This window comes from Acomys russatus, chromosome 11 (genome assembly GCF_903995435.1).
Source record: "Acomys russatus chromosome 11, mAcoRus1.1, whole genome shotgun sequence".
Taxonomy (NCBI): Eukaryota; Metazoa; Chordata; class Mammalia; order Rodentia; family Muridae; genus Acomys; species Acomys russatus.
The window spans coordinates 39,371,907-39,384,787 of record NC_067147.1 but is presented as its reverse complement, the minus strand read 5'-3'; the positions used below and the strand labels follow the sequence as shown (position 1 = coordinate 39,384,787).

The 12,881-nt window shown below is 51.3% G+C and overlaps 1 protein-coding gene across 1 annotated transcript; it reads right to left on the bottom strand.

The window, feature by feature from the left end:
- Positions 1–3,538: 3,538 nt before the first annotated feature.
- Tysnd1 (trypsin like peroxisomal matrix peptidase 1) lies at positions 3,539–10,820 on the bottom strand. Its single transcript, XM_051153120.1, has 4 exons — positions 9,586–10,820; positions 7,869–7,999; positions 6,601–6,786; positions 3,539–4,229 (listed from the first exon to the last, which is right to left on the bottom strand). Exons 1-4 carry the CDS (start codon positions 10,752–10,754, stop codon positions 4,012–4,014), a joined length of 1,704 nt encoding a protein of 567 aa, XP_051009077.1. The 5' UTR covers positions 10,755–10,820; the 3' UTR covers positions 3,539–4,011.
- Between the last annotated feature and the right edge of the window lie 2,061 nt (positions 10,821–12,881).

Here is a 12,881-nt window from a genome sequence, read left to right as displayed (position 1 = left end):
TCTTAACCACTGAGCCATCTCTCCAGCCTTAGAGACAATATTTTTGTTACTGTTGTTAGAATTAAGATATAGCCCAGTGCTGGTGGCGCATACCTTTAGTCCTTGCACTCAGGAAGAGCCAGGAGGATTTCTGAGTTCGAGGCCAGCCTAGTTCATAGAGCAAGTTCCAGGACAGCCAGAGCTACATAGAGAAACTCTGTGTCAAAAAAACAAAAAAGGTGGGCATGGGAGCTAGGGGCTGGAGTGATGGCTCAGTGGTTAAGAGTGCTGACTGCTGGCTGTTCTTCCAGAGAACCTGGGTTTAATTCCCAGCAACCACAATCATTTGTAACTCCAGTCCCAGGGGATCCCAAGGGATCAGATCCCTCTTTCTGCCTCCCTTGGGTTATCAGGCAGGCTCTTGGTGAACAAACATACATGCAGGCAGAACACCTATACATAGACATAGAAATGATTTTTAAATTAAGATATAATCCATATACCACAATATTAATGATGCTAAGATTTTGCAACCGTGCCACTGCCTAATTCCAGAACATTCCCATGATCCTATAAAAACACTTCCATTCACTATTCACTCTGTCCACCCTTTCCTGGCTCTGAGTCTGTAACAACCTAGACAATTGAAACAATCCTACCAGGACTTAAAACAGTAGTAGCTCAAGTCATCGAACATAAGCAATATGCTTTCTATACCTCAGGTTTGTGTCCTATTTTTGCAAGGGCAGTTTTAATAATCTGCTCTTTGCCTGTGAAGACACTGGGGGCCCTCCAGGGAAACTTGGGCAATGTCACTCAACTAGTAAAGCTAAGAGACCCAACCTTGAGCAGAGGCTTGAAGCCAGGAAGTCTCTTGGCAGGAAAGGAGATAGCTCAGTGATTAAAGCCTTGCCTCACAAACAGGGCCTGAATCTGAATCCTCAGCACATACATAAATAAAGGCAAGGACAGACAGAGTAGGGTGATTGGTGGTGCATGCCTTTAATTCCAGCACTTGGGAGGCAGAAGCAGGTGGAGCTCTGTGAGTTCGAGGCCAGCTAGTTCTAGGATAGCCAAGGCTACACAGAGAAACCCTGTCTTGAAAAACAATTATACAATCTAGCACACCCTGGGGTCATATCCTGCCCTGGCCCCTTTCACTGTATGCAATGGTGTGGACTGCTCAGTTCTGCCTTGCCTTCTTCGTGGATGGATATACCTAAAACTGAGCCAAAATAAGTCCTCTCTCACTTTGTTTATGCTAGGCATTCTGTCATCGAGATGAGAAAAGTAACTCAGCACTTCTGAGCCCACTTCACCCACCTCTAAGGACTCTCTCAAAATATGAAACGCAAGATATTCTGTAAAAGGAACTTTTTTTTTTTTTAGATTTATTTATTAGGTATACAGTGCTTTGTCTGCATGTACACCCGCAGGCCAGAAGAGGGCATCAGATCACATTATAGATGGTTATGAGCCACCATGTAATTGCCGGGAAATGAATACAGGACCTCTGGAAGAGCAGTCAGTACCTTTAACCTCTGAGCCGTCTCTCCAGTCCTATAAAAGGAACTTTCATTGGCTTGTTTCAATAGTTGTCTGGGAGGCTTACTGCTTCTGTCTGCTAAAGTAGTCCTTGTCCTGGAAGCTTCTAGCCTGCGTACAATCTAATCTGGGTCTAGAATGCTTTCAGCCCCTGAGACTTACTGCTTACCCTTTTTGGCTCTTTCTAAGCTCAAAGCTGGCTAGTTCAACTCAGCTGTTCTGGCTCAAACTCCTCTCCTGGCTTCTCTCTTGGTCTCTGAATTGCTCTGCTCGGCCTCAAACTAACTCCAGCAATCTTTTCTAATCTTCTGGCTCCTTTTCATTTGCTGGCTTGGTCTGTCTTCACCTGTGTCTAACTTGTTCTCTCATTCCAAGATCTCTGTAAAACTCTCCTGGTAAAACGGCCTTTTCTCTCTCTCTCTCTCTCTCTCTCTCTCTCTCTCTCTCTCTCTCTCTCTCTCTCTCTCTCTCTTCCCCTCCCAACCCCCCCCCCCCACTGTCCTCTCCTCCTGAGAGTTGGGCGTATCCTATTCTGTCAAATCTTCTCTCATTCATCTCTTTTTCTGCTACTCAATTAGACATCACTTTCAAACATAGGTGCTTCCTTTTATAAAATAACTTCGCCTTCATTGTTTGGGATCAAAGGCATGTACCACCACACCTGGACCTAAGCTTTTCTTTACCTGATACTTGCTCTATACCAGGCTGGCCTTGAACTCAGATCTGCTTGCTTCTGCCTCCTGGATTAAACGCCGGTTTGTATTCCAGCTGAATCACACAAACCTAGAATGTCTTTGGATGTGATCTCTTGCCAGAGCAGCCATGTTCTGAATTAACATTCCTGTACAATATTCTTTTATTGTTGTGCATGTGGGTGGGTGATGCATAGACACACCTGTGGGGGTGCGAGGACAACTCTGTGGGATTGGTTCTCTCCTTCCATCTTTGCATGGCTTCTAGGGACTCAGGTCACTAGGCCTATACTGTCTGAGTCACCTTGCCAACCCCTTAAAGGTTCTCTGATGGTTACCCAGGAGCTTATTGCCAAAGAGAATACTTGATCCAGGACAGGGTCTCTGTTGTCCCTCCAGTGTCCCTGCCAGGTTCTTCCATGTCATGCCTCACTGCCCACCAGGTGGTGTCCAGTGCATTTGAAGCAGGAAATCATGGCTCACCACCTGACAAAGGACTTTGTCTTTGAACTTCAGGATACCTGAAGCAGCAGGAAGCAGGTGGGCAGGATACAGAAATATCCCATTGCATTCTATGTGTGTGTGTTTTCAACAGAGACGGGGGTCTCTATGTAGCCAGAACTGGCCTGGAACTTGCTTGCCTCTAACAGGCTGGCCTCTAGCTCAGAGAACTCCTGCCTCTGCCTCCCAAATCCTGACCCTCCTCCCTTCATCTATCTAGTGTTGTGATTGCAGGCATGAGCTTCCAGGATCAATGCTGAGATTCAAACCCACAGCTTTATGCATTTTAGGCAAGCCACTCTGCCAGCTGAGCCACACTGGCAGCCCCCAGTCCCCTTTTGTTGTTGATGTTACTTTGGTGGTTTTTTCTTTTTTAAATAGTACAGGGGATCCAAACCCAACAGCCACGCCACCCTCACCCCACCCCAAAAACAGAGCGAGGATTCAGCATCAGGTGACACCCTCAGTCCTCCTCACTCACTTTTGACCCCGTATCTATCCACACCTGAGGCCCATTTTGGACCTCTGCACTCTGAGGACATTCTGTACACACTCACTGCCAGGCCAGGCCAGCACTTTCCAGGACCCACAGGCATGGTCAGCATGGATGAGTGCAGCTTTGGGCCAGGCTGGCAGAGAAAAAGCTGGGAAGCAAAGCAAAAGAGCAGGTTTCCTTGCCACTGTGCTTTTAAGGAAAAGCAGCCAATATACAGAAGTGAGGCCAGACTGTTTATTCCCCGGCTCCCATCTCACACACCACCTGCAAGCCCCCACCCAACCACCCCCACCCCCACCCCTGAGTCCCAGGCTCTAGGCTAGAAAATGAAGGCACTGTGTCAGAATGAAGGCCCAGGTGGCTCTCAGGGATTTGCCTGTGTATTCGTGTGACAATAGGAAGCCACTCCTGTTACTGGCTGCTGGGGCTCTGGGCTTCCAAGGGCAGTACAGAGAGTATCCGGGAAGAGCCCTGGCCAGGGGCTGTCAGGTGGAGAGATGCCAAACCAGGCTTGGGCCACTCTTTCCAGCAGCATCTGCCCGATGGACCAGCGCCCCCAGACGGAACATTGATACTGCTGAGCTAGTTCTGGGAAACAGATGAGACAGGCTCAAGTAAGCACCCCAAAGTAGACCCACAGGGCTGCACAGGACTTTGTACCTGGACAGTCAAGTGGATGAAGATGAAGAGGTGGCTTGGGCTGTGCCCTGGCAGGTGACTGAGGTGTCACAGCTGTCACATCGACATACTGCTCACGGTCATAGAGTTGTCTGCCTTTTCCCTGGAAGGGAGACAGGCTCAGAGCTTGCTTCGTGGCGCTTCAGGCAGGGGCCGCTGCAGCCGCCACACCACCCTGACAGGGTCAGTGGCATGGTCCAGCTTCCGAAGGCCACACAGGTCGCCAGACTGACCATACTGCTTCAGGGCTGATTGGAGCACAGTGATGGGAATGCTGAAGTTCAGGTGCGGGTATGTGGCCCCCGTGTTGTTGTCCCGCGTGTTGCTGGCAATGATGCCTGTTGGAGTGAGAAAAACAAGGCTAGGAAGCGGTAGATGGGGTGTCTGTGGCCCAGGGACGGCCTTCCTTGAGGGAGACCTGGGGGGCCCTCTGGGAGTTTGGAAACCCTCAGTGACAGGTGCTGAGCTCCCTGCCATAGCTTCTGCTCCCTCAGACCTCACCCACTGCCCAGCACCGTCCACACAGCTTAGCTCTCTTCTTTGGTCATCTCTCTCATCCCAAAGGGCACAGGATTCAGTGTGCGTTCCCATGGCCTGTTGCAAAGGCCTTTAAAACCACCAAAGGCACCAAAGGGTGAAAAAGTGAGCCAGGCTCCCATTGCTTTGCTGGCCTGCTTTATGTCAACTTGGCACAAACGAGTCATTTTGGAAAAGTGAGCCACAACTGAAACCACGCCCTCGTTACACGGGCCTGTGGTGGGTTGTCTTGACTGACAATGGATATAGGGCGGCTCAGCTCATTGTGGGTGGTGTCTCCCCTGGGCTAGTGGTCGTGAGGTGCTGTAGGAAAGCAGGCTCCCAGCAACCACATGGTGGCTCACAACCACTTGTAACTCTAACTCAAGGTTCTTATGCCCCTTTTCTTGCCTCCACAGGTGATAGGCATCCTAATTTTTTTCAATACTGTTCTGTTTTTCTGAGACAGGATTTCTCTGTGTAGCCCTGTCTGTCCTGGAACATGCTCTGTAGTCCAGGCTGGACTCGTAACTCAAAGTTCCACCTGCCTCTGCCTCCTTAGAGCTGGGATTAAAGGCATGCACCACCACTGCCCACCTTAATTTTTTTTTTAAGCTTAAAAAAAAAAAAAAAAAAGCTAGCTGTGATGGCTTGTCTCTGTAATCCCAGTATTCAAAAGGCGAAGTCAGGAGAACTACTCAGAGTTCAAGACCTACCTGGACCTTAAAGGAAGAAAAAGAACCTGCCCACAGGGGCTCAGACACTTGCTGGAGTTGTGGCTCACAGGGAGGTGGGTTTGCAATTCTAAAGCTGATTTTTAACTGTACACTAGAGCTTAAAATAAATGCACACCTAGCTGGGCTTGGTGGCCCATGCCTTTAATCACAGTGCTGGGGAGGCAGAGGCGGGCAGATCTTTGTGAGTTCAAGGCCAATCAGTTCTACATAGGGAGTTCTAGGACAGGCAAAGGTACATGACAGAGGAACCCTGTCTCCAAAAAAAAAAAAAAAACAAAAAAAACAAAAAACAAAAAAACCAAAAAAAAAAAAAAAAAAAAAACAGACAATGGTGGTGCACTTGGGAGGCAGAGGCAGGCAGACCTCTGTGAGTTTGAGGCCAGCCTGACCTACAGAGCGAGTCCAGGGACAGCCAGGGGTCTTATATACAGAGAAATCCAGTTAAATATAAAATAAATAAATAAATAAATGCATATGGACTGCCAAGAGTAAGGTTTATCATTGTAGGAGACAAAAGGTGGCAATAACAGTGGCCAGCAGGGGTGGAGCAGTGCTAGACACACAACTGGGATGCTCCCTGTGGAGGCTGTTTGCCACGCTAATGAAACAAGATTCCAGTTTGGTGGTTCTGCTCCTTCATTGGTTTATTTTGGTGCTACAGATCAAACCCAGGGCAAAATGCTCTTCCAACTCTGTTTTCTGTTTTGTTTTTTTAAATCCTGAATTCATCACCAAAGCTTAAAAATTAGTGGTGGGAGCTGGGTATGGTGGCACACACCTGTAATCCCAGCACTTGGGAGACAGAGGCAGGCAGATCTCTGTGAGTTCCAAGCCAGCCTGGTCTAGAAAATGAATCCAGGACAGCCAAGGCTACACAGAGAAACCCTGTCTTGAAAAAAAACAAAAACAAAACAACAACAACAAAAGTGATGGTGCCTGTAAGTCTAATAGTTGGGAGGTAGAAACAAGAAAATTCAAAGCCAGCCCAGACAGCATGAGACCCTGCCTCAAAGTCTCAAAATAAAACAAAGATTGGACAGGCCCCTCTCTTCATGAGACATCCTGGGTCATCACTCGGCCTTGCAGTCACAGCCTGTTGAGTTAAGCAGTGTCTGCCCGCTGACCCCTGCCTTGCCCTCCACCATGCCGTCTCCACACTCAGTCATGACTTCACAAGTCCAGCTCTGTAGACTTCTGAGTTTGTGACCCTCAGACTAACCCACTTTCTACATTTCATAGACAGAATGAGATTTAGTGACTTACCTAAGGTCACAGCAGTGGCCAGAACCAACTGGCCTAGCTCTGCCCCCTCCCAGCTCAGCATCCTCCCCTCTTCTCAGAGGCGCAGGGCACAAGGTCCATTGTCATCCCAGAAGGGCCTCCCAAGATGGATGCAGGGTACCACTGGCAGGATCATGCCCCCAACAGCAAAGAGACTGTGAAAGGAACTAGTTACCCAAGAGGTCCCCTGAGCGTGTGGAGAAGAGGGGTCCTCCGCTGGAGCCGCCATGCACGGCACATGTGGTCTGCAGCATCACTGGGGTGTCATCCACACGCACCACGGCTGACAGGATGCCTGAGGTCACCGAGGGCCCACAGGCCTGGCCGAAGACGCCAAAGCCCACCACACTGACGGGCTCACCTGCCAGAGAGGGAAGGGAAGAAGCTGGGGACCTCCATTCTACCACACTCACTTCCAAAGGTCTAGCACTCTCCCTTTTGAGCTCCCGCTCACCCCCTCCCCGCTCTCCTAGGCATCTTCCTCAGGAATCCTGCAAGGAGATGCTAAACTTTTTGTGATCCCAGTTGCAGGTGCCCAACCACTGTCCAGGAGCATCAGGCAGGTGCCCGTCCTCACTCCTTTGCTAACCAGGGTAGTCACTTTTTAGCCTCTTGTCACCTAGCTCACATGTGTAACTAATATTCATCTCTCTCTGGGACCAAATCTCTTGGTGAAGACATGTGGGGGGCTTGGCTGTAGGTAGCCCCACCTTCCTTCTCCAAGTGCTGTGAAGGAACAAGGCACATCTTACCGAGTCCTCACCAGAGGGCCCAGCAGCCCCATGTGACTAAGTTGCAAACCGGGGCGGGGGAGGGGGCAGTTACGTATCTAAGGCCACCAGCTACAGGGGAGAGACGATACTCCATAGGGCCTCTCTCTTTTTTGTCACCCTATGAAGTGGAATATTTGGGGCTGGAGATGCACTTCAGTTGGTGGGGTGCTTGCCTAGCATGCACAAACCCTTAGTTGAATCCCCAGCATCCCATAAATCGAGTGTGATAGCACACTTGGAATCCCAGTACTGACGAGGAAGAGGCAGGAGGATCAGAAGTCATGGCTATCCTTGGCCATGTGAGGTATTTACAGCTAGCCGGGCTACTTAAGACCCTGTCTCAAAACATAAAAAATAGAGGCGTGCGGGAAGACATCCACCTGCACTTATGTAGCAGGATCCGACTTCCACCTAAATCATGCCACTGGAGCTTCCAAGGCCCACAGTTCCCCACAGCACACTGCTGCAGGCCCTCATCAGCGTATCCACTTGGCTCAGTACTTGGGGTGCCTTGATACACAGGGAAGTGGCCAGTAAGAACCCAAAATCTCTACCAAAGCAGGGACGGGGAAAGGAGCTGGCTAATGGGCCTGGCATGGTTAACGTCAACACTGACTCCTGCCTGGGGTCCAGCCTGGCCCTCATTCACATCGGACCCTTTGTCCTTTACCTTCATGGAAGTGCTCAGCGGGGACAGGCGTGGGGACACCATTCAGGTCCTCTTCCAGGCTCACCACTGCTATGTCATATGGAGAGGCCTCCTGAGTGGCAAACACCACTCGCCCCCAGATTGCCACATCCCTGGGGACACAGGAAACAAGTGACAAACCAGCCTTCTAATGCCTTGGCACTGGTGAGAGACCAATGCAAGAGAGTAAAAGTCATGGAATAGGCTGGTTATTGTGGCGCACACTTTTTTTTTTTTAATCCTAGCACTTGGGAGGCAGAAGCAGGCAGATCTCTGTGAGTTTGAGGCTAGCCTAGTCTACAAAGTGAGTCCAGGAGAGCCAGGGCTGTTATATAGAGAAACCCTGTCTCAAAAGACCAAACAATAAAAATGTATATGTATATATATATATTATATATATCAGAATATATAGGTGTAAATGTCATCCCAGAAACACTTAACAAATGTGCTTTACAGACTGTAGCACATTTCTGTGCAAAGCGGTATGTGCTTTATCATAACCTAGTGAGTGCTGTGACCAGGCCCTGTTGATGCTTATGGATACTGTGTCACCTTCTCTTAAGCCTACCAACAAGGCACTAGATGGTGCATCTCAGGCTGAGGGGATGAGCGGTCCTGCCAAAGGTCACAGAGCCAACAATAAGGCGCCAGGGCAGACCTACTAGGCATTTCTACTGCTTCACTCGTGGGCAGGCATGGAGCAGGGTGCTTTGTTTTGTTTTGAGATGGGTCTCTCTCCATAACCCTAGCTGTACTGGAACTTCCTGTGTAGACCAGACACAGGGGTACCTACTTGCACCTACTTCTGCAGTACAGCCACTTCCGGGAAGTATGGTGATTTTTCCTTAAGATCAGTAGTCAAGGGGAGAGTGCGGGGGGAGTTGGGGGTCACACCTCAGGCAACCATTGTCTTCACTGTCTAACTGTTCAGTTTGCTGCCGCTGGGGCCTCTGACGACGCTAGGCTGGACTAGCATAAGGGCTAACCTTAGAAGTTCAGGAAGGCCTGGGCTGATAGTTAGGCAAGGGCCTGGCTTAAAGCCAAGGTGCTACTTTGTTCTAACTCAAGCACCTGAGGCTACAGAGGACACATATGAACCATACCAGGGAGCCAAGGCCACTGGCCCACTGCCAGAGCCAGAAAAAGAGGGTAAAGGTGTTTCTCTTCACAGAGGGACTAAGCTGTCTAAAGTCCTTTACCTAGCTGCACTCTGGGGTCACTCTCGCTGTTCAGAACTACTGTCTAATTAGGAAGACCTTCAACCACTCACTCATCCTCAGGTGACAAAGCAACTGTGGTGAGGCTAAGGGGGCCCTCACTGGGTAGGCTTTCTCATCACCTCGGGGCCTTCTCATCACCTCAGGGCCTTCTCTGGCCAAAAGGCTTTAATGGGGCCTAAACTGCAAAGCTAAGAGGCAGAGGCGCTGCCCAAAGAGTTTCGGGCTAGCTGAAGGGCTCAAAGGCACCCATTCCTACCTGCCCGTAATCCCACGGGTCCCCCGCTTTATATTGCTTGGGCCTGGCAATTTGCTCAAGTTTCACTGGGCCTACCAAGAGGTCCAAATCCCCTCACTGGGGTCCTGGTTGTCAAAAATGAACCAAAGTCCCTTAACAGTCTCTATAGGCCTTAAGAGTGCCCCCTCCCCCAAAGAGCCTCGACTGCCAAGGGCTGCCAAGGGGAGGCAGCCCTGAGCCTTACTTGGGAGTGGCCGAGTGTATCAGGACCCTGGCTGCTTCCCGGGGAGCCACATGACGGCAGGTCACCACCAGGCGAGGTGCCACGGCCACTCCAGAGCCCCAGACAGTACCACACTCCACCAGCACGGCGGAGGCTGCCCACGGGGGTCCGAGGTCTCGCAGGGGCGGGCCCCGTGGCGCGCCCACTTCGGGCGGCAGCAGCACCGACAGAGAGGCCGAGCCCGGGTGCAGGCGGGCAAGCGCGGATCGGGCAACTTGGAGCAGGGGGGCGGCAGCGCAAAGCAACGTGAGGCCCACCCACTCGCGGGCCTTCCAGCAGAGCGGCGCGGCCACCAGCGCCACCAGCGCGCCCGCAGGTCGCGCCGCGAACACTCCGCCGCCTTCCGTGCCTGGCAGGCAGCGCGCGTCGGTGAGCAACAGCGGCCCGGCTGCGTTGCTGAGCACGCCGCGGCTCAGCGTGTTGAGGAAGATGTCCGGGCAGAAGGCGCCAAATGGAGAGCCGCAGGCTAGCAGCGGTGCGCCCTTGGCCACGGCCCCCAGCGGTGCCACTGTCAACGGCGGGCCGCGCCTCTCCTCCTCCGCCGCGCCCCTCTGCACTCGCAGCAGCGCGAACCAGCCTAGCGCGCGCAGCTGGTCCTCCTCCTCCTCCTCCGACACCACGTCGTCGGGCGCCGAGCTCACGAAGTGCCACTGTTCGGCCGCTTCGGCTCCGAAGAGCCGCGCGAAGTGGGAGCGGAAGGCTGGGCAGCTGAGCAGCAACAGCAGCTGCGCTGGCCGCGGTGGCTGCAGAGATCGCGAGCGAGCGTGGCTCGGGACGCCGGGTTCGAGGCCCAGGCTTGCGCACTGAGGCGTGCACAGCCCCGGGAGTTCCTGCTCTGCGCGGCCCGCGGGGCTGGCAGCCGTGGGTCCCCACTGCACGTGCAGGCGCAGATCATCGCTGCAACTGTCGCCGGGCAGGAAGGCGGCGCCCGTCTGGGTGAGCGCCGCGCTGCCCTTCCGCAGGAAAGGAGTGAAGATGCCCCCGTGGCACAGCACCAGGCCTGGACTGCGGCTCAGGATCACCCCGCTGCAACTCCACGAGCCCGTGTCCGGCTGCCCGGCCCGCGAGGCGCTCACCACGCAGCCAGCCTGCTCTGCCACCCTCATGGAGGGTCCCCACTGCCGCCCCATGGCCTCCACAAGACGTCGCACAAAGCAGCTGTCACTTGAGGGCGACTGGCGCAAGCGTTGACTCAAATCTCCTCACCGAGCCTGATTGGCTAAACCCACAGGCGACCGCCCCAATTGGCTGGGCATAACGCCGAATCCGGATTGGCTACTGATGCTAATCCTCTTTTCCCCGCCCTCCAGTGTATCCAACTTGGGGCCCTTGGGTTCTGGGGGTCAGGAGGAACCTCCTAGGCGACGGAGACCAAAGAGGACGGCATTCCTCAGATGAATCTCGACCCTGGCCGGCATATAACTGGACCCCACAGTCTCTGCAGGTTAAGCAACCGCCGCCCCTAACCCTGACCCTGGGACAATATAGGCCAAAGGAACCGTTGGTTGATTCAATATCTACTTTGGGGTATGTTTTTTTTTTTTTTTTTCTTCCCGAGATAGGGTTTTTCTGTGTAGCTCTAGCTGTCCTGTAACTCGATCTGTATAGCAGCTGTCCTCGAACTCAGGGATCCACCAGTCTATCTCCCAAACGCCAGTCTATCTCCCAAACGCAGGGCACTTTGAAATTTTAAAGTAAATCCTACAACAGTCCACTAGGGGGCACACGACTCACAAAATTACTCCCAGGACAGTTAATGATTCACACACCACCAATCTAGTTTTTAGAATTGTTTTGAGACAGGGTCCTGCTTTTTGGGTCCACAATGGCATCGACCTTCAACAACTCTTCTGCCTACAGTCTCTCTAGAGTCTGGGGATTACAATTTTACTCTAGCCATGGGTTAAATTATTTAACCATCCTTGCATGCATATTTCACATGACATTTTTAACCACCATTGAGGGTTTATGTTAGATCAGGGAACAAATACTTTGACTTTGAAAGTCCAGAATAAAAATAGTTCAGGTTTTGTGGGCTATGCAATCTTCACCTCCAAATACTCAGCACACAACCCAAACAGTCTCATACATTTCAACTTCATACACAACTCCTACCACAAAAGTGTGCTCCCCCACCATTTACAAGTGTAAAAATAAGACTGGACAGAGCTCAGCAGTTAAGAGCCGTTACTGCTCTTACCACGGATGCTAGACTGGGTCCCAGTACCCACATGGATCCTTAAAATTGCTTGTAATTACAGTTCCAGAGTGTCCAACACCCTCTTCTGGCATCTGCTGATTTCTGCACTTATGACTCAGGCAAGCAAACACACATACACATAAAAACATTTCTCTACTTTCCAAGCTGTCTGAGGACAGGTGAGTGTGAACAGGTAAGATTTGGCAAGATTTCATGAACCACCCCCCACCCATTTAAAGGGATGTTTGAATCACTAAAATAAGCACTAATACTTAGTAAGACTTCTAGCATACCGGTGAGCATTAATGAAATATAACCCAGGTGCTGTTTTGTTACATTACTTCTCTGAATAAAATTTACACTGTGGTGTTGCCTCCCCAGCCAGCACACCGACTGCTTCCACTGCTCCTGGTGACACAAACCAATGTAAAAAGGGAATGGTCCAGGGCAGAACTGGAATGAAGCAGCCTGCCCAGAGCAGTCCTGGTTTGCACTCACAGATGACCACATATCTACCTTCTCCCACCTTCCTGGCAATTAAGACTTTCTCTTGCAGGGTATGACAGCACACAACTCTAATCCCAGCACTCGGGAGGCAGAGGCAGGCAGATCGCTGTGGGTTCCAGGCCAGTCTGATCTACAAAACGAGTCCAGGACAGCCAACACTACACAGCAAAACCCTGTCTCTGAAAAGAAAACAACAAAACAGCTTTCTCTCTAGAACCCAATTGTTCTTACCAAGTTTTCCTGTTTAGGGAGTATCACCATACACAAGTCCCAAGTCAGCCAGCAGCAATTAGCACTGAGGCTCAGTCCTGCACTCACTCTGACTCAAGTCCCTTTCTGCCCCCAGCAAACACACGCTTCACCCACAGAGCCAGTCTCCTTCTGCTGTTATGGTGACCACAGGACACATCCAGCATGATCCTTGGTCTTAAAGAACCTGTTTTAGATTTTGTTCTGTCTTCTGGTGCTTTCCATAAGCAACTGTAAATTGAACAATCAAACTTGTTTTGCCAAGTGTGGCTCAGAAACAATCCACTCCAGTGCTACGGAT

Excerpts from the sequence above, each read along its gene's own strand:
- Tysnd1 (XM_051153120.1), bottom strand. The coding sequence starts at position 10,754 with ATGGGGCGGCAGTGGGGACCCTCCATGAGGGTGGCAGAGCAGGCTGGC. Across the intron at positions 6,787-7,868 it reads CGCTGAGCACTTCCATGAAG|GTGAGCCCGTCAGTGTGGTG; the intron begins GTAAAGGACAAA and ends CCTCTCTGGCAG. Across the intron at positions 4,230-6,600 it reads ACGCTCAGGGGACCTCTTGG|GCATCATTGCCAGCAACACG; the intron begins GTAACTAGTTCC and ends TCACTCCAACAG.